The sequence below is a fragment of the Phalacrocorax aristotelis genome, chromosome 4 (assembly GCF_949628215.1).
Source record: "Phalacrocorax aristotelis chromosome 4, bGulAri2.1, whole genome shotgun sequence".
NCBI lineage: Eukaryota > Metazoa > Chordata > Aves > Suliformes > Phalacrocoracidae > Phalacrocorax > Phalacrocorax aristotelis.
The window spans coordinates 63,806,276-63,833,044 of NC_134279.1; the positions used below are offsets into that span (position 1 = coordinate 63,806,276).

The following is a 26,769-nucleotide window of genomic DNA, read 5'->3' on the forward strand; positions in this document are numbered from 1 at the left end:
GATGGGGTCCCACCTGAGCCACAATGGTCTTTCCCCTTTCTGAGACAGAGGTGTCAGCTCTGAGGGCAGTGAGGACATGCCTAGCCTGGCCAAAGGCAGCAACCAGGCTAAGCAGATTTACCCAGGTCACTCTTAGACCTCCTAAATTTCTTTTGACTTCCAGCATACAAGCCAACAACCTGAGCCATTGTGCTGCCGGTTTCATCAGAAATGCTCCTTGTGCCACACCTGTCCTCAAGCATGGGCCAAAGGATGCTCTGCACCTAGTGGGTAGGAGTAGCCGTATGCTTCCCACTCTGCTGGGGAGTGTTTGAGACTGTGTTCTAGCACAGCCTTTGAGGAAGACAGAGAAATTACATCGATAGGTACCTTTAAAAATATCTTTTCAGGCGATGTAACAGCTGGAAGCAACAAGCAAGAGTCAATACCGTATGTTTGTATTATCGAGCAATGCCAGCACTAGCCTTCTGCTAGCAACCATTTGAGATCCAGTGCCTGAGGCCATTGCGTTAGTCAGTTGAAATAGGGCTTAATGCTACCCTAGTTCACACGTGCACCAATTTTCCTAATGTCAGTTATGGTTGCACGTTGCCTAACCGAGGGCAGCATTTGGCCCATAAATTGTTTGCATGGCCTGTAATTTATGGTTTTTGCATTGTGTAAAAAACCCCAATCTATCAACTGTGGTCGTGGTTGCAAAATATCTTCTCCTGTAATTACCCTGATTGTTTATGCCACAGTAATGTGTTCTTAGACACTGAGCAGTGTCAAAAGATTGATACACCTCAAAAGTGTAAATGGCAATTAGGGAATTCCATCAGGTGCTGAGTAAGGTGGAATGTTTGTTACATTTTAATGCTAGCCTTCACTGTTTCTCCATCTTGTTGAAACACTCGGATCTCAGTTGTTAAGGGAAACCTGCTTAGGGACAGCTCAATGAAAATCAGTATAATTACTATCTGATATGTGAAGTAAATACTCAGCTCTCTCACATGAATCATGTTTCCTTTGTAGTAGGATTGTAATAAAGGGATCAAGATCTACAGAGTATTCACTGTAAAAATATCACGAGTGGGTTTACGCATACAGTGTCATGCCTTTGCCATGTGGCAACACTAGGATTGATCATTAGCGAGAGAAAAAAACATCCGAATGCAGATAAAGCACTTGCATGGAAGCACAGCCCACTGAAATTATGCAACTGAAGTGTGGCGGGGCATTCCCTGCTATCTGTATAGAGTATATCCTTCCCTACGCAGCTTTTGAAATAGTGGATTTTTGCTCAGTACTGCTCACTCTTTAGCTGAGGGGGTCAGATCCTTTGCTATTGTGTGTTGGTTAAGCTACTGCCAGTGGTACCACAACAATCTGTGCCCCCAAATAGTTTTCTGTAAATCAGAGAACAGCATTTCTCAGTGGCACAGCCAGCGGCTGTACTGGGGACCTGACTGGGTGCCCACCACTACACGGTAAGCTAAAGAAAGAGGTGATGAAGCGTTTAACCTGCATTTCTGACTAATGACATAGTGGTAGGCCTGGTGCATTTAAATGCAGTGTTAACAAGAATTTAAAACTGGGGGAAGTGAACGTGAAACTTCAGCAGCGGGTGAAAAACTTCAGGAGCATCAGAAGGAGCTGTGGACAAGGTAGTTAAGTCACAACCAGAAAGGAAGAGGACTGAGACCGGTCGCAGGGGCAATATGCAATTAGCTGTAGCTGAAGCATTGTTTTGAACCTTTTAAATGTTTCTGATCAATGCAACATTTCATGACAAACCTGCTGTTAAATACCTATAGGCATTGCTGAACTTTGCCCTAGGTAGCTCTGCAAAGAGTTTGGAAACGGTGAGATGGCACAACCTGTGTGTGTTTGTTTCCTGGATGCGCTTTGATTCCTGATGGACAGTGAGTCATGGAAGGTGATGGCACACAGAATTGTAGTATTTCTGCATGGGTGTAAGAAGCTGTAAGTTTTAAATCAAGGCCCTAGGATACTTACTGCTTACATCTTTAGAAGAAGACAGTTTACACTGTAGCGCATAAATATTTCTGTTCTATGAAACACTTCCGTTATCTTCATTTCACTAAAATAAGGTGTAGTTGGGAATGACATTTTCTTTTGGGACTGGTTCCTCAGCTACTGTTGAGCTTGCAGTTAGGAAGTCTAATGACCTTTTTTAATCATCTTTAAGGCATTTAAGGAGTACCTTTTGTCCTCTCCATCGGCTTAACTTTAAGCTCCGTAAGTCACAGGTGATTAAAAAAAGAGCAAGATGGCTATTTTTTGCCTAATTATAAGCCAGACATCACTCAGGTCATGGGGTATAAGAAGCATTTTGGAAACACTCTGTTGGCAATCTTTCACATCGAAGGGAGAATCTGGGCTGAGCATAGTGGTACACATAATTGTCTGTAACTATCATGCATCCTGTTGTTAAAACAGCCCTGGCTTTGCTCTCCCATGCTTAGCTTCACTCAGGACAGTCTGCAGAACCCTGCCGGAAAACATCTTGACCCACACAATTGCACCGAGCATTTGTTTTTATTTTTCTTCACATGAAAACCTCTCACTCATGAAAATGTTGGACACAGGCCTCAGGTGGTTTTCTTTAGTGCTTGATGCTAACCTCATTTCTTATGCATTGCATCAGCTCAGACTAGAACTTGTCTGAATACTTATTTTTCTGCAACCTTCTATGGTATGTATATAAACAGATATTATGAAAAGATTTTTTTTAAAACTTCTCTTTATTTTTACATTCAATGCAAGAGGACAGATAAAATGAATATTCATGACAAAGTAATATACTGGCCTCAAAACAGTTAAAAGATATAGTGTTTAAGTTTTTAAAAAAGTATTTTAGAAACCTTGTATTTGCAAAATTCTTCATTACAGAAAATTCAAATCTTTTAGAAAAGTAGGGTTCGATACCCTTGTGCATTAAGCCACATGACGAAAATAGTAGATGTTTTTCATCTTTAAGAAATCTGTCTCTGCATTGCTAACAGTCTTTACATAACCTACTGATGGAGCCAACAGCATCCATAATATGCAGTATACACAGTTACAAACAATTTGAAAAGTTATATTACAAAATATACACTAGTTCCTTTTTACAGTTTGTAGATAAACATTGCATAGTTTTCAAATATGTAATATGTAACACAATCACAAACCTTTTTATGTATAACTTACGAAAAATTCTGTACACTCAAATAATTATAAATAAAGTGTAAATATCTTTTGGTAAGAGTAGAGGGGGAAAAATGCCAGGACATGTTGTGCTGTCCAGTGTTAAACAGAAATCTTTGTCAGAATCTGCCTAAAACAATGGCACAATATGGCCTGGAGCAAGGAGAGTAAGAACTGAATATATCATAGGGGAAACGTTACAATGAGGAACCATAAAGTACTGATATGCTTGACTATTAATTATTACCCTGATTCTTTTGTAAGAAAGAACCACTTTCCCACAGTTGTTATCACTGTGCTTGATGGTTTTACCTCAAGATGCAAAATAAGGTGCACATTGTTTAACAAATGAGTAAAAGTAGATTAAAATGTTTCCTGTTTCAATGGATGGTCAGTGGAAACTTGAGATAACTTGGAAAGAATTCTGGATATTTTTCTCATATTTTTCCTGAAGAAACAGAGCATGGGAAATGCACACTGTGACTTAAAGAAAAAGATTCTGAAAGCATCCAGAATTGTGAGAATAAAATGAAGAAGAATTATTGAAGATATTAAAATTCCACTTTAAAAATGAAATGCTGACAAAATTCTGTTTCAACTATAGGAAGGACAAGGAAAATAATTTTTAAAAGAACACTTTGGCATAGCTCTGCTCTCTGCTACTACACCCCAAAAGAGCAGAACTATACCAAAACTAGATGCTTTTGGAGATTCACTCTGATTCTAAACATTTTGTCAGTGGGTCACAATTACAGAAACAGTTGGAAACTCAGTATGAATGCAATTTGCAAACACATTTTCAGCAGCATAGTTTGCCGGTTTAAATGTCAGTTTAAAAAAGTAAATGAAAAAAATTTCACTTCTAAAATGTACATATTTACCTGATAGTCGAATTCAACCTCCTGAATTCCAGAGCCCTGCAGAAAACAAACATCTATTCCAAAGTAAATGTGTTCTAGCAGCACTGAGTGCCAATGTTAAACTAAGGGTCTTCTCAGCATTTCCATTACAAATTTAATCTACAACTCAGCCAAGTAAGCTGGCTGTAAATGACACTTGGTCTACACTCGGCCACCTGATTTTTTTTTTAATGTTAGTGGTTGGACTTCAGATATTATCCCATATTCACTGATATCTAAGCTATTGAAGGCCAGCAGAAGTACTCAGTGTGTCTTTGAAATGTCCTTTTTCTGGCATTGAAATTATGCCTTTTGTCAGCCCATGATTCAGAGCAGTCTCACGAGCATTTACTAAAACATCAGTAACAGTAAGATTTGAGCACAAGCAGCTTCCCACCAAGTGCTACGCTACTTATGAATTGACTACACATGATAGTGACTACACTACTTAGGGATTTTATTTGGGATTTTGATTTCTATATACAATTGCCAGTAAAATTCACATTATTTCCAAGGAGGGTGGTTCAGAGCACAAAGTGAACACTCCTTTCTCTCCAGTAAACAATACTGTATGTCCCATGGTAGCCATAATCTACTCTCCAGGTTCCTTCTTTTGTAGCTTTAAAGCCAGTTTCCACTGCTACTCTGAAAGGTCATTTTGTGGCTGAGCCAAACTGACCCACAGTTGCACGCAGGTCTCCTGGCATCAGCCCAGGCGTGGGTGGCGGTCTCTTCCTCTACACTGGCCACTTGTCCTCCCTCCTGCACCATTCCTCTGTGGGATTACATGGTGAACAGGACGGGAGAGGACCATCTAGAGAGAGGAATGGCCACACAACCGCATCCTGAGTCCATCAAGCCCTTTGGTAGCCGCCCAGTGTCTCCAAACCCAGTGCTTAACCTTCATTAAGCAGAGGGATAAGCAATTACTTTTATGGACTATAGCTTGAGATAATAAAAGATTATGACTCCTGTCCCTGATGTTAAAGGAGACAGAGCAGGCTCAAAATGGGCTTATGCACACCCTCGTGCCAGAGAAAGAACTCCCAGAGCTTCTGAAGGATGTCCCAGGGTTTCATTTTCCTTTACACACATAGAACAGGTTTTGTCCATACTGGGAAGACTACCATCTTCTGTTTTGACCACTGCAAACAGGCCAAAGAAAACATCAGGATTATCTTTCTTTTTTTCTTTTTTTTTTTTTTTTTCTTTTTCATTTCCAGAGCTTTTTTAGGTATTATAAAGTAACTTCTGCTGAATAAACCAGTAGGTCAAAAAGGGTGTCCTACAAGTGCATTGTTTGTTCGGTTTTTTTAAATTAAGTTTTAATTGATCCTTTCATCCCTCTTTTCATGGAACTACATCAGGATTTCTTTTGTTTGCTACTGACAGCATTGGATGAAGGTACTGCATAGGTCATCCTCCCGTAAGCTAAGCTGTCATTAGCTTTTCCCCTGATCATAGATTTTCTAGGGCCTCTGTCAAGCTTGTTTGACTCCATTCCTTGATGAATGATATATCACTGGCTGCAGGAGCCTAACAAAAAGTTCACTCTGTCCTCAGTGCATTGTCCAAGGTGGTTTTCAAGAGCCTGACTGTCCTGTGCTGCATCTTTGCTAATATGGGTTGATCCACTACTATAGGGCTGTGTTGTTTGTGCCTGTTCTTTCAACACAAGCCGCAGCTGGTTCCCTTCTTCCACCTCTTTCTTCATCAGCCATTGCAATGGTGTTTTCATAAACCTCCATAGTTTTTAGCTGCTTGTCTTTGGCACCCTCCTGTTCTGCACTGACTTTGCAGCACTTGCAGAAGCCGCAGCAGTGTTTCCCACAAAAAGAGAGTGAAGACATAATTATATTGTCCCAAGGCTCTAGGGAGTGCATCCAGATGGGTAGGAAATCCCAGTTTTGGAGCTTCTCAGGCAGTGAATGTGGTCGCTTCGACTGCATAACATTAATTACAATCACAGCAATAAAAAGAGCAAACAGGGGAAGGCAAACACCCAAAAGGACTGGCCAGCCTGCCAGTGACAGGCCGAATATAAACAATGGCAAAAGAAAGAAGCAGACGAGAAGATAAAATATAGCAAACCATCTGTACTTGGCTGTTATGTTTCCCAAGGTCTTGCACATGCGGATTGGCAGCCGGGTAAAAGGTAGTGGGTAAAACAGAATAATCCCAGAGATGTTGAAGAAAAAGTGGCACAGAGCAATCTGAAAGCAAAAACATTTGAGACGTTCATTAACTAAAATGTCTTTAAATGGTTCTGCTCATGTGGCAATAACTTCCAGTGGTACTAAGACTCCATAGTTTCCTTCCTCGGGCTTCCTACTCTTTTTTCTTGTCTTTTGTGCCATTTCACTGCAAGGCCTTTCCTAGCACAAAGCAAGGACTCGTTAATACCTCATCCATTGAGAAGATCACTGCCTACAAACAAGGTCAGCATTTGGAAACAAGGCAAGCCTAAAGGGGATGACATATCTCTCCACAGATGGAGAAGCCTTAAAATATAGCTTTCAGCTGCAAGAAACGGAGTCTATCAGAAATAAACCTGGCAAATCAAACAGCTATCAGGAAACAGTCTTGCTGTTAGTAAGGCATGAGAACTACATGAGAACTGTTCATTGTTGGGTTCTGCATCCACCAGTTTTCGATTAAAAGATGGGAAGTGTAAATTAGATATTGCATACACGCTACTGAGATCTTGTCAATGGTTCAAACCTAGATTTTCCAAAAATTACCTAAAAGTTTATAGGGCACTGAGGAGATTCCTGGAACATGACTTTGTCTGGGTCTTTTGTAATCATTTGATTCACATTCTTCAAAATGTTTTTTAAAAAATAAGTGAGAAGAGACACCTACTTGCTAAAGCTTTTAGAAGTCTCTTAGACAGAATAAGAATATACTGAACAAAACAGTACATTCCCTGCTCACCTTATCTTATTTTCATTCTATAACTGTTATCAGACTAAAGTAAATATGAAAGTACAGGGATTTATTTTTAAAGCAAGTTATAAAACCAGCAAGTTATCATGAAATCTGGGCTTGGCCAAGATAGTATCTTCTCATGATTACATCTGTTCTATCATGCCTGAGGACAATAAAAGGACTTGTCATTTTCTTAATTTATTGTGGCTAGCACAAAACATTCATCTGCTTCACAAAGGAAATTTCATTATCTTTCCACTCTTTGATGTAGAGGGTTCATTCAAATGTTATCTTCTGTCTGGAATGTTCTTTACTGGGTGGTAAATGGGAGCCCAAAGACAGGCTGCCTACTTTTCAAATAGTCTGAGGCAACAAGGAATTCAATAAAACCTGCTCAGGTTAGATTTACAATGAGAAAATAGATGTCATGATGCTCACTGCAGTCTCAGGTAGGCAGACAGCTTCCCATCTTATGGGTTGTACAACCTTCACTTAGGTTACAGGAGTCCCTACACACTGCATGAACAGAGTTAGGGTCCTGAGGCGGGAACTTACAGAAATTAGTTACCCTCATAGGGGGTTACCTAAAAGGGCTGTCAGACATATGGGCACTGAATTCTAAGCTGCAGAGACCCCATGATCAGGAGTCAAGTGGCCAACCCTGTCTGAATTCTGAATTAATTAAATCAGATCAAGCCCAATTTATGAAAGAAAGATTTTACTGTATATTGACATTCTGAGAATGTTTATTAAAAGCTTTTTGCTCTAGTAGTTGAAATTAATGAGCTGCCATTAACAGCTCAAAATCAAGCATGACATCCATGCATATTTGATTAAAAGCCAATTTTGTCAGGTTTTTTTCATAAAAGTTGCAACTTCTAAATGAAGTCAATGAAGCATTGGTTTATACTGACCTGTAATGAATATTTTAGTGTACTCCCTGGGCTTGCTAAAGCTGCAAGTATAGCAGTTGTGGTTGTGCCAATGTTAGCTCCTAAAGTAAGGGGATAAGAGCGCTCAATGCTTATAACGCCAATGCCTAGGAGAAAAGAAACAGGACTGAGTGGTTTCAGAATGATGAAGAAGATAAAACATGGGCATAAAGAATACAGTATTGACAACTTACCAACAAGGGGTGTAATAGCAGATGTGAAAACGGAACTACTTTGGACGACGAAGGTCATACCAGCCCCTGCGAGCATAGCCAAGTATCCAGCTAGCCAAGTAAAAGGAAATGGGAAATCTAAAGAAAACAGAGGGAGAACATTGTCTTTAGGATAACAGAATGCTCTATCTAACAGTAACACAGCAGTGGAAAGACTATTAAGCATTTCAATTGCAGATATATTGTTTTCGTATTGTCTCTTACATCATGATTTTGGGTCAGAGTCTGTTCTGCTACTCTAATTTACCCTGTTTGCTGCACTCCAACCTTCCACCACTGGATACACTTTGAGATGGATACTAGACTAGGTAGAATTTTGTCCTGACCCAGGGTAGAGTTTATGTTGAAATACAGTTCGGTACCCGAAATGTTTCCACAGAGGTCAACACAACACCTTCTAGGTGTTTTCAGTGCCTTGGTTTCAGCAACCAGGCACCCGCTGAATGGATTGGATTGTCAGAAGCTCTGAAGACCATCCTGAGAAAATCAGGTTGTTTGTTCTAGCTAGTTTCTAGCAGATCGACTCCTAAAGATTCACTTGTTAACCTTTGCAAAGAAAAGCTAATCGGACTGATTAGAGGAAACTAGGCACAATGGTCCCTCATAATCTGCAGATTTATGAGTGAGCCAAGAAGTGAGGACTGACTTAGTTGGGAAGACACAAGAGGAACACAGAGTAGATCACACATTAACATCAACCATCAGCTGGTTACTTTTTGCCCTTCATTTTTGATTCGGGTAGTGTTCTTTGCCCAGGAGAAGAGTCCCCAGCAAGGGGACCACTTTGTTGCTTTCCCCATTTCTGTGAACTCTCTCTTCAGCCACAACCAGAGACATCCCAGGACTGCTTTTCTCTGCTGCAGGTTCTAACCTCTCCATTCAGGAGAGGATGAAGAAAAAGCATCCAAGTGAAAAATAAAAACATTTGTACTCAGTGGATCCAGGCTGAAAAAAACACCCGGAGAACACAGGGAAAGACAGAAAGTTCCACTATTCATGGCTGCCTTATCCTGCTGAAGAGAGGGTTAAGGAGTGGAACAGGGCAAGCGAAGGGAATTAAGGGCTCATTAATCACTACAAACTATTTTCAACTTTAGAAGAAACATGCAGGCTCTGTGCCAGAGGAGGCAATCGTGATCTCAGTACTTCAGTGTTATCTTTTGAGGATGGGAACATTACACTTCTAGCAGCTAATCATTACACATCAAGAAACAGAACCTGGACTTTGGTCTCTGTTGCTGTTAATCTGCTGCAGTTCTGCTGCAGTTCACAAGCAAGCTGTTCTCTAATAGACTTTTGACAGGAAGAAAATAACAAGAAAAAATGTTGGGGGGGGGGCGCGATTTTGGTCTAATAATGTTTTCTTTAAACTATTCTATAATATCTGCCAGAACAGGAGATACCAACAGATGTTCTCAGTGTCCTTGTCATTCCTGAAAACAATCTTCAGGAAAAGCAGATAATTACCGGTGTTGATTATCTTCTTGATAACACTTGCCACTTGTCCTTTAAGCACAGAGTTTAACAGCTTAACGATCATCACCAAACAAGAGCACAGAACAAGCAGGGACAAAGCCAGGAGGATGAGACCGATGGCAAGATCAGGCAGGTCTGTGTTTGCAAAGAGATGCTGGCCTGAAAGAGAAAAGGAAAATGAATCAGCCTAGCTATATTTTTGCTCTGATCCCAAGCCCAGCTCTGGTTTTCATACATGCCCCTACGAAAGCACACACAGCTTGAGGGGGTGATGCAAAGAGTGAAAACACCACCTCCCTTGCTCCACAAAAGCCATGTCTGAGAACGGCAAGAGGGGCTCTTGTATGGACATGCTTATAAAATACGCAGTGGGCACGCTTGTGGGGCAGGCAGGAGCTGGGCCACCACATGTGAGAGAGGGGAATACAAGGGGCATGAGGAAATTTTGGTATGCTCCGAGCTGGATGGTGGGTCGATTCTTCCCGGAGGTGGCTGCATGCCTGAGAAGGGTTCCTCAAAGTCCTGAAGGGCATGCATAGGGATGGAGATATCCAAGCAACCATTACAGCAAACGTAACTGTAGCTCCAAGTCACCTGAACAGCAAGGGTGACACGATACTGAAGACCTCGATTACCGAAACCAGGGCATGTGGAAAGAGATCCATCTGCAGCCAGGTACCATGATGATGCTGGTAACTCCACCTGTGTAGCTACAACAGAGCACGGGCTGCTCTGACTGCACCTGCAGTAGTACCTTATGTCCATATACAGGCAAGTGCCTCTCAGTATACCTCTGAAGTGGTCTGTTAACACCATTAGAAAGCCATATACATTTGTAAAAATATTACCAAAGGAGAAATAGTTCTACTACTTACATTTACTGATATATTCTGTTTCGGTTACATTCTTGGTGGTCCATGTCACATTTCCTTCAGTCCAGCAAAGGTCAAGAGATGTGCAATTTTCTGAAGGTGGAATTGTGACATTCTGCAGTGTCTAAAGATTGCCAGACAAAGCAGATAGTTCAGTCACCTACAACCCTTCATTAAGAGCTCATGCAAAGTTCTAGGTTTTTACTGCAACCAAGCATTCACCAATTAAAGGCATATGTGTAAACTGGAGTGTAACCTGGTACCGCATTCATGACAAGACAAAATTTTTTGCAGTCTTAAAATAAGTGGTTGTGCTGTTACCCAAGTCAATTGATACAGCATTTAAAGATTAAAATATACCCCAAATCTTATTCATTGTAATAAACATAGCACCAAGTCATCAGTAGCTAAGAACGTTAGCTAAGAACCTTAGAACAGTAGCTAAGAACCTTAACTACTGATGTCAGGGTCTGTGGAATGACATTCATGTCCAGCTGCAGCTGGGGGACAGTGACATTCCTTTTTCAGCCAGTGCCACGGTTTCCTTGGGTCAAAGAAAGACCTCTTTACCATCATCTTATCTGCAATTAATCATCTGAGTACTGTACAGGACTGTGATTCCAAACCTACAATTGTAGTGCAGCGCCTGTTGCTGCACAAGCTGCTCTCACTGCCCTCCTGAGCCTCACTTTTCCTGTCAAGACAGAAGTGCTGCTACTACTTTTCTTTTTAAGGTTCAAATGCTATCTAAGAGCTAATTACTAACACTATGATTAGCATTAGTATTACTGAGCAGAACCTGAATTTCTATTCATACCACAATAAAACCTTCTTTACAAGAACTCCTTGCCCAGGCATATTGCATTCTGATGCTAGGTCCATAAGTCGTTATGCAGATTACGGCAAAGTTTGCTGGCTGAACTGTACAAAAGCAGCTAACAGCCAAATGGACTCTGAACCACACTGTTGAACAGGAGGTATACTTAATATGTGTTTGAGTTATTCTCTTTTGCAGAAACGGAGAAAGAGAAATCATATTTGCTCTCTGGGCACTGCCTGCAAACACCCGCATTCACATTCCCCCTCCAGCTGATGCAGATGGGCAAAGCTGGGGGTGGGTCCTGTGCCCCCATGTCTTCAGGGAGCGCCTGGTCTCCAGCCCGCCACAACACATCAGCCTTTACAAACACAACACAATGTTGTTTCTCTCTTTCCTGAAATTTTTTCAGACATCTGAGTTTCAAAGCAGCTGCATTATATCAAAATGTTTATCCTATGTTTTTCTTTAAACATATGGGGTCTGCATGTATTTATCCCTGCCATAAGTCTGTTTGATCATTTTTGCCAGAAATTAGTTTAACCCATTAGGAATGTAAATAATTTAAATGATCTTCCTATTGCCCCCACCAAGTTCATGTCAAGCTTGATGGGGTTTCATGTGTTTTTGTAATTTGACTGTATGCTTGGGCAGTAGTTACACAGCCAAAATATAGATAAACACAGAAAAAAAAGTGGAAATGGAAATGTAACAGCCTACACTTTCCCTGTACTTGCTTGTCTTCTAATGGGGGTGGTGGGGGGTGGGGACTGTAGGACTCAGGGGCTCAGACCTCTCTGAATGTTAGGCTGTGCCTGCTGGGGCAGGGCAACGAAGGGGTGGCCAAGTGCAGGCTGGGGGACTGAAAGCAGAACAGCTGCCCAAGCATCATGCCTCCCCTGAGATGAAATACCCAACTCCTCAGCAGTGTAACCTGAGCAGAGTTTCACATTAGCACAGCTCTGCTCCTGGCACTATCTCCCTAGCTAGCATTTCACTGACCATCCAGACCGTCATTCAATAGGAGCTGAGCTCCTCTGAAAACCCAAGCTCTTAATTTTAACCTCCGCTGTGTATCCATAAGCATCTTCTGCCTCAGGACTTCAGGAATTACTTTTCTATGTATACCAACAGGTAGAATAGTCTAATTAGAGATCCAAGGGATATTTAATGCTCTAATTGTTAGTTAGCTGAACAACACAAGCCAAACACTTAGCTCCACAGTTCACCAAAACACTCATTGGTGTCGATCTGGGCAACAGATTCCTTCAAGCTGCAGTGTTGCTTGGGTGAAAAACAATGATATATATCCCCATAGAGGCTTTCTCTGAGGGCATTTTTCCATGAAAGCTGCAAATAATCAGCTACTACCGGATCACCCTAACACACGTAAGACTAAAGCTGGTTAGATGAGTAGATAAATGGTGGGCAAAAAGACATTTTCTTTGGCCTATATTGCAGATTTTTTCCATGTCAGGGCATTCGTAGGAGTACCAGAATTTAAAGGCATTCGGATGTGAAAGGAGTAAAAGGCTTGGATCCAAACCACTGGTTCTGATAAGCAAGGGCCTGCGTGGTACCAAAAGCAACAAGGTCAAGCTCACCACTGGTATGATATCCTTTATTTAAGTGGAGTAAAAACTACATTAAATTGTTTTCATTCTTTTTCTGCTGCAAAAAAAATACTCATTTAAAAATCCAATTTCACAGTCCTATGGTAAGGAGTGTCAGCTACAGATCAGTAATATACTTCCCAAGGAGCCTGACAAAGAACTTAGCATGATACTCACCGTATTGGTTTCCGTTAAACACCAAACCTTTACCAGGCTTTTGTTTTTTGCTGATACATCATTTGTAGCAATTGCATTTATTACTGATTTATCAAGCTTTAAAAAAAAAAAAAAAGAAGAAAATAAAATCATTATTCTACTTACATCACACAATTCTGTTCAGCTGTACTCAGAAAACGCCCTTGGGAAGCTCAGCCCAGTAAAGTCTGCATGACCTCTAATGCTGGAGCTGCTGCCCAACAGGTAGGAGGGGCTTACTTGCAGAAAAATGTACAACTCTACTAGCACAAACACCATGTCTCATTCTCCCCAAATCATCCACCACCTCATCTCACCCTTTTTAAACGGTGTAGTTTAGACAACTACACCGACACAACTGCCTAAATGCATTTACTATCGTTTTAGGACACATCCCCTCTGGCATCCAGCTGCCCCTCTATGTATGTGCCAGTTTCCCATAATTCCAGTGTCATCTCTTGAGCTCCTACGCAGATCTGCTGGATGGGCTAGGTTGTCTCAGCTAGTACTATCTGTCAATGTCTAGGCAACAGGCTACCGTCCCATCCATCCCACGTGTCTGTATTTGTCCTCACCTGCCTTGCCAGTCCTCCTAGCTAGATCTATCATCATTAAGGTGAAATGTGGGGGAAATAGAAACAGGAAATATAGACCTGGTGCTTTATGAAATGTCAACAAAAAGAAGAATCCATCTGCTAATGAGCTTTACCCCAAGGACAGAAGGAAGTGAGTGGGAGCAACCCTGCCCCCACCCCCTTCAAAGCATTTTGATTAGCTGTGACTGAGCAGCTTCCTTGAAGAAAGAAAGAGCTTACCTCAATGATGAGCTTTGTAAAGGGGTCTGTGATAACTTTTAGTAGCTCAGGGGCATCCTCACCACTTTCAAGATGAAAGGACTCAACTATAGCATTGGTGAGATGGTAAAGATAGCCAGAAATAACTTCAATGGGCAACAGCACAAACACAGCGAGCCAGTTAAAGAAATCATGTATTGTTGCCCCAGCAAAGGCCCTGCAAGAAGAAATCAAAAAACAGAGCTAGTTTTAATTAAACAACATGTGCACAACATCAATTAAAAATGAAGTCATAGAGGTGGGGATGAAGCCCATTTCAGGATGGGAAACATTTCGTTTCTGGGGTCACAGGAGATGGCTGCTTTGCTGTAGAGTGCTAAATTGCCTCCATGCCACGGACTGAGTGAAAGAGCCAGCCAAGTGAGACAAGACAAACTAGAAAAGGCAAAAGTGATCCTTAACACAGGGCTGCCAAGAGTGCTTGTCTGAAGAAAGAAGTGGCTGTACAGCCTACATTTGTTTTGCCTCTCACCCATTTTTAGTACATTTTTAATCCTCAGCCAGGTGCTGCCTCTGGAACCTGTTCTCCCTGACTCTTGGGGGAAGATGGCTCTTTGCAGCCCTTTCACATGTTCTTGCAAATCATTAGTGTACAGCTCCCTTCCAGGTTCTCCTCCACAGCCTGAGGAACCACAGCTCTTGCCTCAGAGGCACTCTTTCCCACCTTGCTAATAGCTGCTTGTGGCACTCTTAATTCTCTACAATCTGCCTGTATTTGTTTTAAAATATAGCTCCTTAAATTAATCATTGTAAAGGAAGAAAATGTGGAGGAAAAAGTTCTTGAAATGCTAATCCTGTAATTTAGGTTCCCACCGACAAACTGCTTGAGGGAAATCACGCATAATCACAGAATCCCAGGTTGGAAGGGACCTCAGGGATCATGTAGTCCAACCTTTCTAGGAAGAGCACAGGCTAGACAAGATGGCCCAGCACCCTGTCCAGACGACTCTTGAAGGTGTCCAATGTGGCCGAGTCACCCACTTCCCTGGGGAGATTATTCCAATGGTTGACTGGGAACATTCAAAGTAGGCCAACAAATAATCAGGGAGAACATTCAAAGCAGGCCAACAAAACTGACAGTCCTACCACCTTCAGTTTACAGTCCAAAGTGATTGTTAAAGTTGTTAATGAATGTTAAAAATAAACTTTTCTCATTATTATTTAAATTCTTTTCCTGACCAGACACTAACAGGCTGCTTTGGCATTGGAATTTAAGTGACAGAGAATAGCACAACCAAAGATTCAGGACAGTAAAACTTCGAGAAATACGCTTGGGCTAGGTGTATTTCATACGTCTGGTATGCCATCAATGACAAGGTACCAAAGCCTCATATGCCTCCCAAGTTTACTGCCCACCTCCAGTAAGCCATGAGCTCTCTCAGCAATAATGTCAAGTGGCAGTCTAAAAGTTGTCACTGTATATATTTGACAGCCAGAACACTTAATTTCTCTACAGTTACCAGCACTTTCTTACTGTAGACTTAAAAAGTCTTCAACCCTGCAGTCTCTTTTAAGGAGAGTAGACCAAAATACTGTAATACTAACTTCTTGTACAGCCCTCCCATAATTATGAGATAATCAAAGGCAGGTGGTATAGTGGGAGCAGTTGAAAATTATCCTTGTGCAAGATCCAGTTAAAAATGGTGGATTCTTAGAAAAGCACAAAATGTTTAAAGGGACCCAATATGCTTTTCTTCAAGTGTATGAAGCCATATATCTAGACAGCATTATACACTGGCCATGGCCATGGCCATGCTTGTGACTTTCCTAACTGGACATTCAAATTTCAGTCAATAGAAAGGTTGAATGGCTGTAGCAGTTATAAGGAATATAGAAGAAAACCTACAAAGAAGGAAGAAAAGCAACTTTTCAGATCTAGTGTTGAAGTACAATACCTTCTAAATTCGTTCCTGTCCCCAGCTTGCATGAGTGCCACAACTGTGTTTGTAACTGAGGTGCCAATGTTTGCTCCCATTATGATAGGAATAGCTGATTGAACAGTCAGCACTAGAACGCAGAAAAGGAAGCACTGAATGAAAAAATCAGATCATCAGCAAGATTTTTGCACCAATGAAAATTAACATCTGTCAATGTCACTGGAACCCTGACTTCCCGTGATGTCACTGGGATTAGGTGCTCCAATCCAGGTACATTTGCTTTAATCAAGCCCCCTGTGAACATGGTACTCCCTTAGTCCCATGATACCCACTGAAACTGTAGCCCATGGTTATCCCTTTTCACCACAAGTTAGAAGGCCAGAGTAAGACAAAGTCTCCTCTTTCCCAGGCATTTTCCTACTTACTGCAGAATTTTGAAATTATGCCACAAAACAAATGAAGTTCAGTAACATGAGAAAACTAAGCATATACTTCCAAAAGTAATGCATTCAATGCCAAGGCTTTCAATTATTTTCATTGCAGTTATGGACTTACCATGACCACCACCACCACTACTATTAATTATTACTTTTTAAAATCTTATTTTATATCAGGGCAACAGCTGTGAAAATCTTTTCCTGCAGTCTGTTGTTTTACACTCAGAGCTTCAACAGCTTCAATACAGGGGGGGATTTCTGCACCCCAGACCAAGATTTATGAGTGATCTCTAGGAAGATGCTGTAATCAGACTTACATGTGGAGGACACCATGCTGACCACAATGGATGAAGAAGTGCTGGAGCTCTGGACCATAACAGTCACCAGAACTCCAATCACCAACCCCGCAACAGGGTTAGACAGCACTGAATCATCTTGAAAAATGTCCCCTGCTGCTTTACCTACAAACAACATATTCTCAGAGTGAGGGAAGTGGAAGGTAAAGTCCATAGGAATTATCAGAGCATTTAATTAAAGATCATTCAACCATTTAATTGATATATATGTATAGCCATGCTTGCCAGCCAAAAAATGTACAAGGTGATGAAGCCCAAGGATCCAAATTCAGGTCCTGAACTCTCAGCTTCTCTGTTACCAGAAAATACTTTATATTCTCTCATCTCAGTGACTGAACACACTCTACTGAGCTCTGCAGAGAACCATGTAAAACCACAGCTATCAGAGGAAAGACTGTAGGACAAAAAAACACACATGCATAGATTTAAATGCTAATTACTGCCTTGATATTTTTGGTTACTGCATCAAGGAAAACCATTTTAATAATCCTGTGTAATTCTGTTCTTGTAGCTTTCTGTGTTGCCAAAAATCCAAAATGCTTCCACAGAAGCTCACATATTTCTCTGATAACCACGTCTGAATCCATCAGCAGGATTCAACCCTTGGAGACAAATAAATGTAAAAGTTACATTTCAGTAGTTTTTGTCTTTGAAGGATTTGGGGGACATTTCAGTGCTGGATGCTTTGATCTAGAGCACAACCTTCATATTTCACCTTGTTGAAATGTCTTTCACACGGGACAGATCTATGCACAGAAGTATTCATGTAAACTGTCACTGAAGTAACAGGAACCTACTAAGACCAATATTCCCTACATAAACAGCTCCTTGGGATTTGAGAAACAAAGGCCCTTTCAAACAAATGAAGGTCAGTATTCAGTCAGAGCTACTTCCTTCTGAATCTATATCGCAACACATAAATCTATGGAGAATGTTCTTGAAGAGTGATACTTGTAATTTAGCCACTCAGATGAAATTTACTGCCTCATTCATAGTTTATTCTTGACATTTTAGACATTTTCATACCTCCTACCAGTTGAAAAGCAGAGCTCAGTACATCCAGAGAACACACAAACAAGTAGAGTAATCCAAGTAGCATAATAAACTTCCCTATCCCGTAGAGTACACGAATGATTTTTCCTTTTCTATCCAGCTCTGCAAAACAAAGACGTTATTCATAAAAGACTTGCTGTTGTATTTGGTGTTCTCTCTGAAACAATCCAGCCCACAAGCAGAGGCTACAGAGTCAAAGACGGTGTTGTGACGCCAGTGTGTGATTAAACCTGAACCAATATTCTCCTTAATCAAATTTTAACTGCAGAAGCAGGTAGCTTATTTACTTAGTTTTATCATGTAAAAGCTTTTGGTATATAACAAAAGCCTTATGAAGCCTGAAATTGACCCTCAGTTTTACACAGTCATTCTACTGATTAAACAAAGACCAATAGGAACCTGGATATAAAAATATATTAGTTTGGGGTTGCTTTCCATATAGCTCCTTGTGTTTTAAGGAGCGTAAGCAGCATGATTTCCAGATTCTTCTTAACTGACTAAATAAAATATTCCCATTCACCACTGGGGAATGTGAGACAGAGTGTAAAGCCTACATCTGAAAACTCCTCAAATCTTAAATTAAATTCCACAGCAAATATCATTTCAGACAAACCACCGAGACAAAGAGAGCGGAAGTGATGGAAAAAATAAATGCAGGTAACTTATTTGCTGAGAAATGGCTACCTGACCACTTGACCCCAGTGTCCTGCAGTTCCGGCAGAGCCCATGGGTCGTCTTCTTCCGGCCTTGTCTCATCTATCAAGGCTATTGTGGAGAATGCAGGTTGAATTTCCCCTTTATTTCCAAGTGAAGCCACATTGCCTGATGAAATACACATTTAAAAAATGGTTTAATTGCTTTCCATCTTCTCCAAGGAGCCCCAAAACTTATACATCTTTGTAACTCACAGGTGAGCACACATTACCTTTGTGATTTTCTCCTTCTCTCCCGCCCATGTTCTGGTTTTGTTTGGAAGAGTCCCCAATATAGTTATTGGTTTCAGGCTTTTCCACCTCAGGCCAGGGAGCCATGATCTGTGACTAACAAAATAGTGCTAATTAAAATGCTCGCACTGTCAAAATATTTAACTTAAAACAGGGTATGTGAGAAATATGATTAAGTTTAAAAGCAAAAGAGATGGAAATGGAATCAAAGCAATCTGACCTTGAACACAGCTTTTTTATTAATCTTTATGAATTATTCCTTTATTTTCAAAATTGTTTTCTCATTTTTTAAATCACACAGTTTATTTATTTGTGTAATTTACGTAATTAAATAAATATTCCCATCTCATGCATGTATTTTTGTTCACTTTTAACTGTCATGAAAGCAAAGATTCCTCTGCTTTCCAAGCCTTAGGAATTTCTTTAATTCATCTATGACCTTTCAGCAAAAAGTCAGAGGACTCTTTTACCTTCTTCGAGCTTCTGTATTTAACTGACTGCCTTTACCAAACTGGTAATTCAATATACAGACCTTAGCAAAGAAAGTTCTTCCCTAAAGCATTGCCTAGTTTGGGTCCTGTATGCTAAACACTATCTTCTTGTTGCTTTTACTGATTCATTCCCATGGAAGCACGGAGGGGAATGTGACCCTGGACAAGGTGGAGGAAGATTTGAGAGTTTTGAGCTCCAGAATGATGCTTGCTGAATGACTGGACAAGAGCATAATTAGACAGCAGTGGCCATTTGCAGGTCTGTATTTGCCTGTAACTCAGAGCTGATGCTGCAAGTGAAGCTGATTTAGTGGCAGCAAGGTCAGGCTCGCCCATCTCACGTAGGCTCTCTGCCTGAACCTCTTCTTCCCTGACCCCTTTTGAGCATATTTGCCATGAATTGTAATATTAACAAATTATAACTTAAAAAACAAGACATCACATGGCCAAATCCTACCAGCACAGGTACAAGAACATGTGACAGACCTAGCCCAGGCACAAGAGGAGAAGGCAACTGTTCCTTGAACCAAAACCTGGAAGGGTCTTACTTACTTACTTCACCAACATTGGAAGGCCGAGGAAGCGATGTGAAAGAGGGGGAAGTTGACCATGGGGAGCCAAGGCCATATATCATACTTCTACCTTTCTAGGCCTGTAAGGCTGTTGGTTACCACAGCCAGCATAACCACAAACTCAGTGGAAAGGAAGAGAGAAGTGAACCCTACCCAGAAAAGCCTCACCTTTGGGCCTGTCTCTTCCACCCTCTCTGCCACACGAGTCAGTCAGTGCCACAGGCAAAGCTGCCCTGCGGCCACCACGTCTGTCGCCCGCATGGCTGAAACCCTGGATAGTGAATTTGCCCACAATGCTCCCCATAAACAGGGCACCTGCTCCCAGCCTCCAAAAGTCAGTGTCAGAGCTGGTACCATGCTCCTGTAAACAAGGTTCACCTGCATTTATCAGCCACTCTAAGGGAGTACAATTAGTCATTCATTTAATCATAATCCTTTATGTAGCTGATGGTGAAAATGTTTTGTCCCTGCCCATGTCAATAAGAAACACATCCTCCTCCTTTAGCTGGGAAGGAAATGTCACAGACAAAATCACTCATGTCTTACTGCAACAGAGAAGGGTATTGTCTTCTGGCACTCCATAAAGAAAAGAGTATCTCCCCTCCCACATCAGCAGGAAAAATTATTCTACAATCCCATTAACAAAAAATATGCTTTTACACATTCTTTATCTGTGGTGTAAGATCCAGACCAGCTCCAAAGATGCACAAAGGAAGATCTCAGAACAGATGGAAGAAAATCACTCTTGCTTGTTTCAACAGGGTTTCCATTTGCTTGGAGCAAATTCTCATATTTTCACCCATGCCAGAGCAACCTCCAAGCCCCACCCATGCCGGAACACCTCTGTCTTGCTAAACAAGTTTCATTTATACATGTTTAGCATTTAAAGAGCTCTAAAAAATATAACTGCTCAGCACAAGTGCTTCTTAATTGAAATACAACTGCGAAAATGTGTTGGAAATTCAGATGTGAAGTTGCATTGACAACATATACCTACCAAAGGCAGAGAGAGAATATGCTGCACACCACCAGCCCTAGAGATGCCATCAGTACTTTTACAGCTCTCCTGTTACATTTCGTACGGAAATGAAGGATTCAGCCTGCATGATTACTGTACGGAAACTGAGCCGATGCATTCACTGGAGAAACTGGAGCTTGAAAACTTCAGCAAACAGCCTCTATGTCTCCTAAATAAACTCTCCCCGTTCAAGAATTCAGAAGGACATTTTTTCATAACAAGCATCTCTCATGTTCCTGAGGTGCTCAGGATCCCACAGGTACGTCATGTACTATTACTGGTTTTGCTTTATGTAATTAAATACCCTGGAATGAGAGTTGACCACCTCTGTGGAAAAGTTTTTTTTTACAGGTATGCATATAAAATTATTCATATGGGACCTAGTCAACCTCTGATTTGGGAAGGTAGACTTGAATACTGGAGGTCCTTACTGTATTTGCCTTGTCCATTTGGGTTTACAGAGGTATGACTGGAATAGCCCATTCTGTGTGATTGGTATCAAGGACCGATGAAAGCAGAACCATATAGGTCCTTGCAGCACTACCAAAGCTGTCAGCTTTCTCCAGATCCCAACTCTTGTTAAGAGGAACAGCTGAGAAGATAGTTTACAGCCACCTGATACTCTGTTTGCTAGAGTTCTGGCCACAGTTACTTACTGTTAATTAATGGCTGTCCTACAAGGGTAATCTACATTCTACAGTTTTCCCTTCAAGGAATTCTTCCTTGGCCCCAATAGACTTTAACGTCTTGAGAAAATACTCAGAAGAAAATCTGGGTGCTGCAGAGTAGCAGGGCAGTGGGGTGACAAAGCTAACTGCATCATTCCCTGGCAGCTCATATTAGCTGCGTCTTTGGAAAGGCTGACGTCAAGCGCAGTATAAAAGACGAACATCATTTGACGCAAGATATAAATGACAATGAAAACCCTAATAGTGGTTTACTTTTGAACACTGAAGACACAACTACACTGCGATGGAACATGTTAGAGAACAGGCAGAGGATGGGCCGATGACGATGCATGCCACAACAAGGAGCTACGTTCAGCTGGACACACCGGTCGAGGTCCAAAGGCAGGATAGCCACAATTGTTGGATGAGGTGCCCGGAGTGATGAGCTCTGCCCATCCCTGTGCCAGCCTGGGTGTCTCAGCACTGGGTGTCTCAGCACCACGCGCCCGGTTCCCGGCTTAGTTGGCAGGATGCTGGCCAGGACACCTGCACCCATGAAGCAGTCGTGGAGCTCGCATCCAGATAAGCATTGGTGCTTTGGATATCCACCTGTGCAGACCTGTGCTGAAATGGGAGCTAATTTCCTCCTGAAAGTGGCAGGTCAAAATATGCTATGCATATTGCAAAGGTCTGAAAACTAATGCCTGCGCAAACTGTAATCCAGTCCGTTTCGGTGGACATCACGGCAAATCCTCTCACACCATCGTGTATGCTCCTTTCGGTGTAAGTATAGTCTTTCCTCGTCTTTGGAAAATGCTAACTACGTGTGACATCCTTTCTAACTCCAAAAGAAACTGAAACCTCCTGCTCCTAAGAGGCAGATAGATGGAAATGATGGCATTCAAATTCTGAAATAAAATGTGAGAGAGAAAGTTGAAGCCGAAGTGGGGTCCCGTGGTTTTTATAGCCATATTCATTCTCTCACTGCAGCTTTTCGAAGAGTTAAAGTCTGAGGGGAATTATTTGAGCAACACTAGGTGTCATGCAGTTGCCCTATATTGCGTTCCTCAGTGACTCATTGGACTGTAACAGCCCTGGTTGCAGGGCTAGACTCTCGGTGCTTTTCAGTTTTAGATCAGAAACAGTTGTAAATCTATTTATTTTGCTGGACTTAACACAGAGAATATGAACTACCACTTGCATGTGCCTGGACGGTATTGTTTGTACCTCTCCACCCGTGACAGCGCACTGAAAGGCCACATTGTGCCTGAAATAAGAACTATGAAGCAGTAAGCCTTAAAGAAATCTAACCTCCAGGGGAACAGACCCTGTCAAACCGAGATGAAATAAAAGTACTGGAGAAAATAGCAGTATTTTCAAAACCAAATGGTAATAACTGCAACAACCACTAACATGACCGTACATGTGCCTACAGGTTGCTTAAGCAGCTCCAAATCGAGTTAGGAGTTCAATCAGGCTTTCCCCTCTCTCACTTGCTCTCCTCCTCTCTCAGCTTTTCTACAAATACAGATCACTTTCTTGTCATTCACCACTGCACTATGGTTTTTATGTTAAAAAGGGATCTATCAGCTGATCTGATATCTGTATGACTTAGTAAATATGAATATTTACCACACATACTTCATAGGAGTAAATACCAAGCTACACAGCAACCCTTCTTATACACAGCTTGAAGAAATACTGGGGTTCCCCCTCCCCCCCTCAAAATTTATCTTTTCCAACATAGAAGCACATTATGTAGAGACGGGAAAGAAAAGATCTTCAGCCAGCAGAAAGTAATTTGGTAGCTTTACATCAGCTGATAATTTTGCCCCAGAACCTGTTCCATGGAAGCCACAAAGCCCCGGGTGCAACAGAACAGGCAATGACCTAATTAAACACCAGCAATGATTCATCCTTGCTAGGAACGACTCTTGCCTTTGCTCTGGCACCAGCTGCTTCCTTGGGGCTTTTTCCCTGAATAAGTTAGCAGGCTTAGCCGGGATGTAAACTTTCAACTAACATAGTAGTTAAGGACAAAATGAATATGTGAAAGCTAAAAAAATTAGCATTGTGCTCACTGTTTATTCCTATGGATCCCTTAGACTTATTGCTTACAAGCTTGAATCTAACACATAGCAAAACCAAAAAAAACCACATATAAAACAAATTAGCAAAGAGAACTAATTTCTAAGGAAGTGCAGAGACAAAACAAATTCCAAACATTAATTTTTGCATTCACAACCAGGCAAAGCACCAGACACTGCCACTGAAGAGCCAGAGCCAGGAAACATCAGTGAACTTCTTGAAATGCCTACTAGGTATTTAAATAAAATAATTACTTATTTAGAATAATGAAAAAAACCACACAAAAACCAAAAACACAAAAAAATGTACCAACAAGGAAATACAACAGATCTACCCCATCGTGAACACAAAACACATAGCAAGGAATCAAGAGACAAAAAGTAATGACATTAAAAAGACTTACTGATCTAAATGAAGAGCTGCTAATAAAAGTTACTGAGAAACCAGTTGATTTCTGCCTACTGCCACATTACTTGAGCTAACTACATTAGACTAATGTATTCCCTTTACAACCTGTATCAAACCAAATTAGCATAAGAAAATGTTTCCATCAAGAATAGCCTGACACGACCACAGTGCAGCACACAGACTTCACACACTATCTATGCTAACACATGAACTGACAGTATTGCCTTCCAATGTTTCATTAATCATATCCCAGACATTTTCCAGTATCCAATATCACTGATTACTATGACTTAAAACCTCACTTCTGTCTAAATAATAGTTAACATAATACTTTCTTCTGCTATAGGCAGTTATTTTGGGTTTTTTTTTGACAGCTGCTAATAAAATGCTTTTTTTCTTTATCAAACTCCATAAAAATAAACCTACTTATTTGCAGACAAAAAGTAGCAGTTTGTTTTTAGAACTATGATTTTTTATCACTTCCTTAAAATATAAATGCAGTTGAAATAACACAAGGTGAAAATGCTAACAAGTGGATGACATTTCACATGCTACTCCAGTTCCCCACATTAGTTCTCCGTTTCCATACCTTGAGCTGCAAAAGCAGAGCTTTGGATTTACAAGCTAAACAAGTTCAAAGAAGAAGAAAAGAAAACTTGGTCTTAGTTGTTCTTACTTACCACTTCTTTATTCCCAGACAACAGAGCAAACGGATCAACTGGGCAGCCACTGAAACCTGCAATATATATAGACAGGTGTTGAGCAAAGTTTGCTTTCATCACTGCGCACTAACATTCCTATTTTACAGTCCAGAGGCACTGCCTACCTGCAACTTAATGCTCACAATCAACCTTTTTTTAGCAGGAGTGGGCAGTAACCAAGACTGATAAAACTAAGGGCTATTTCACACTTATCACATTCTAAAAAATGTCTCATCAACATTTAAGTACGAGTTACTAATGTGTTCATGTGAATGCTGGGGAACGGTTTGTTCCAGCCTGAAAAATTGCCATCCACCTGATCATCCAGTAATCTTTTTTCCAATAATGGTTTTCCAAAAATATTTTGCAATCTCAAAAGTCTGTCAAAAGGGTGTGAAGAAGATGTAGTACTGTTATTTGTCTGTTCAGGTACCTATTAATCTGCCTAAGAACAGAAGTGAAGGAGAATCAGATAAAAAACGGTGTAAGTAGGAACCATGTAAGAACTTCTTTGAGAACAGAGGATGGAGTTTCATTCTCATCAGTGCTCAATGTTTACAGTTAAGGCGAGCTCATTAGCATTTTGGCTGTGGCTCTCCTTCTAAATGAGATTTAAAGATGCAAGGACACCTTTGATAATTGCATTCAGAATGCTAGCCACAAAGAAGGCTATATGATAAATAGATATGCTATTCAATAAATACAGTATGGCATTACAGATTACACAGAGCAGTGCTATCTGTTCTACTGACGAGCTTAGCGGGGAGCTGGTGGGGTGGGACTGCATTAGGCACCGTAGCTTTATTATCTTTGAATGTTTTCTGTTTCGATGGGCAACCTGTACCGAGAAAATAAGCTGTAAACGAGCAGCCTAATTAGCAGATCTGCTTTGTCTGCGTGCATGTGGTCATATCTCCCAGCAGCTTAGTGACTTAGTAACTTAGAAAAATAAAACTCTTGCTTTTTGCGCCTTTCAGTCCTGCAGAGACGCCCAGCCTTTGGAGCTGTGAGTCACAACTTACTCTTCACCTGCATTGGCATAAGAAATGTTTAATAAGTAGTGATCATAAAAGCCTCCACAACCCCGTAAACAGCATCACATCGCTGCAGTGGAACTGCCAAGCACCTCCCCTGGCTGCAGTGGCTCTTCCTGGTGTATACCCCCTTGCCCCCATTACCCTGGGCACAGCTGATGTTGCAGCCCAAGTTTGAAAGCACCAGCCCTGCCTCACCCTTCCCAGCTGCAGTTTGCACAAAGATGGCTGTGGAAAGGAAACCAATTTTTCTTCTGTGCAAAGCAGAGACCAGTCCCAAGTGGAAAGAAGTAATGGAAAATGGACCCAAGGTCCACCTTCGTGGTTCACAGGTTCAGTTTTCTTAACAGAAGTGTACTTAAACATTGCATCTAAAAATAGTAGGTTTTAATTGGTGTCCTACGTGTAGGAAATCAGATGAAGTTCTTAACTGGGAATCCTTGTGTTTTTGTGAGCTGTGGCTTATTCTCTTCTGAGTCACTGTTTGTGAAACCCAGCTCTGACAGTGAGAAGGCACAAGATGGGCATGTTCCAGGTACCCAGCTAGGGCTCAGCCAGCACGTGGTGACGTCTTCCACAGCATTTTTATTCCAATGCTGCTCATTCCATTTGCTAAGCACAATCCTATGTGCTGACCATGTTAATGCTTTAGGAAGACAACAATCTTAGATCAGACACATTGTATTCCCCCAAAAAAACACAAAAGCAGGTGATCTACAGTCTGTCTTTGGAAGCCTAGGGTGGACCTTCTGCACAGTCAGTCTGGAAGAGTCTCCCTGAGGAGTGAGCCACAAGGGATGAAGGTGGGTATTATTTGTCCCAGAAGCCTTTCCTTCATTCAGGATCAGAGGAGAAGAGGCTGAAATTCTTCCTGGGACAACAGGGCAGTCAGAGTGGTAGCCCACAGCAATTTTCATGCATCCAGCACAGATTCAAAAGATGAGGAGGAGGAAGGATAACCCAATGCTCTTTTTTCCCCCTTTAGGGTTTGCTTTGAAGCAACTGACCTAATTTCAAAAAATGTTCTTGGATAGGGAACATTGAATAAAACAAAGCAAGCAAAAAAAATATTCAGGGGTCCTGATTTCCTATCACGAAGGTGCTGGATTAC

At 41.3% G+C, this 26,769-nt stretch overlaps 1 protein-coding gene across 1 annotated transcript; it reads right to left on the reverse strand.

Moving 5' to 3' along the window:
* Window positions 1-2,742: 2,742 nt before the first annotated feature.
* Window positions 2,743-24,751, reverse strand: SLC34A2 (solute carrier family 34 member 2). Its single transcript, XM_075091733.1, has 13 exons — window positions 24,604-24,751; window positions 18,660-18,774; window positions 18,419-18,556; window positions 17,708-17,836; window positions 16,643-16,786; window positions 15,907-16,018; window positions 13,973-14,168; window positions 13,140-13,235; window positions 10,536-10,656; window positions 9,652-9,819; window positions 8,146-8,262; window positions 7,934-8,058; window positions 2,743-6,304 (listed from the first exon to the last, which is right to left on the reverse strand). Exons 1-13 carry the CDS (start codon window positions 24,700-24,702, stop codon window positions 5,729-5,731), a joined length of 2,136 nt encoding a protein of 711 aa, XP_074947834.1. The 5' UTR covers window positions 24,703-24,751; the 3' UTR covers window positions 2,743-5,728.
* Between the last annotated feature and the right edge of the window lie 2,018 nt (window positions 24,752-26,769).

Bases quoted from the DNA above. Each gene is read 5' to 3' on its own strand.
- SLC34A2 (XM_075091733.1), bottom strand. From the start codon at position 24,702: ATGAAAGCAAACTTTGCTCAACACCTGTCTATATATATTGCAGGTTTC. The intron at 18,775-24,603 runs GTAAGTAAGAAC...CTATTTTGTTAG, and splicing joins TGTCTGGGAATAAAGAAGTG to TCACAGATCATGGCTCCCTG. The intron at 17,837-18,418 runs GTAGCCATTTCT...TTTGTTTTGCAG, and splicing joins CACTGGGGTCAAGTGGTCAG to AGCTGGATAGAAAAGGAAAA.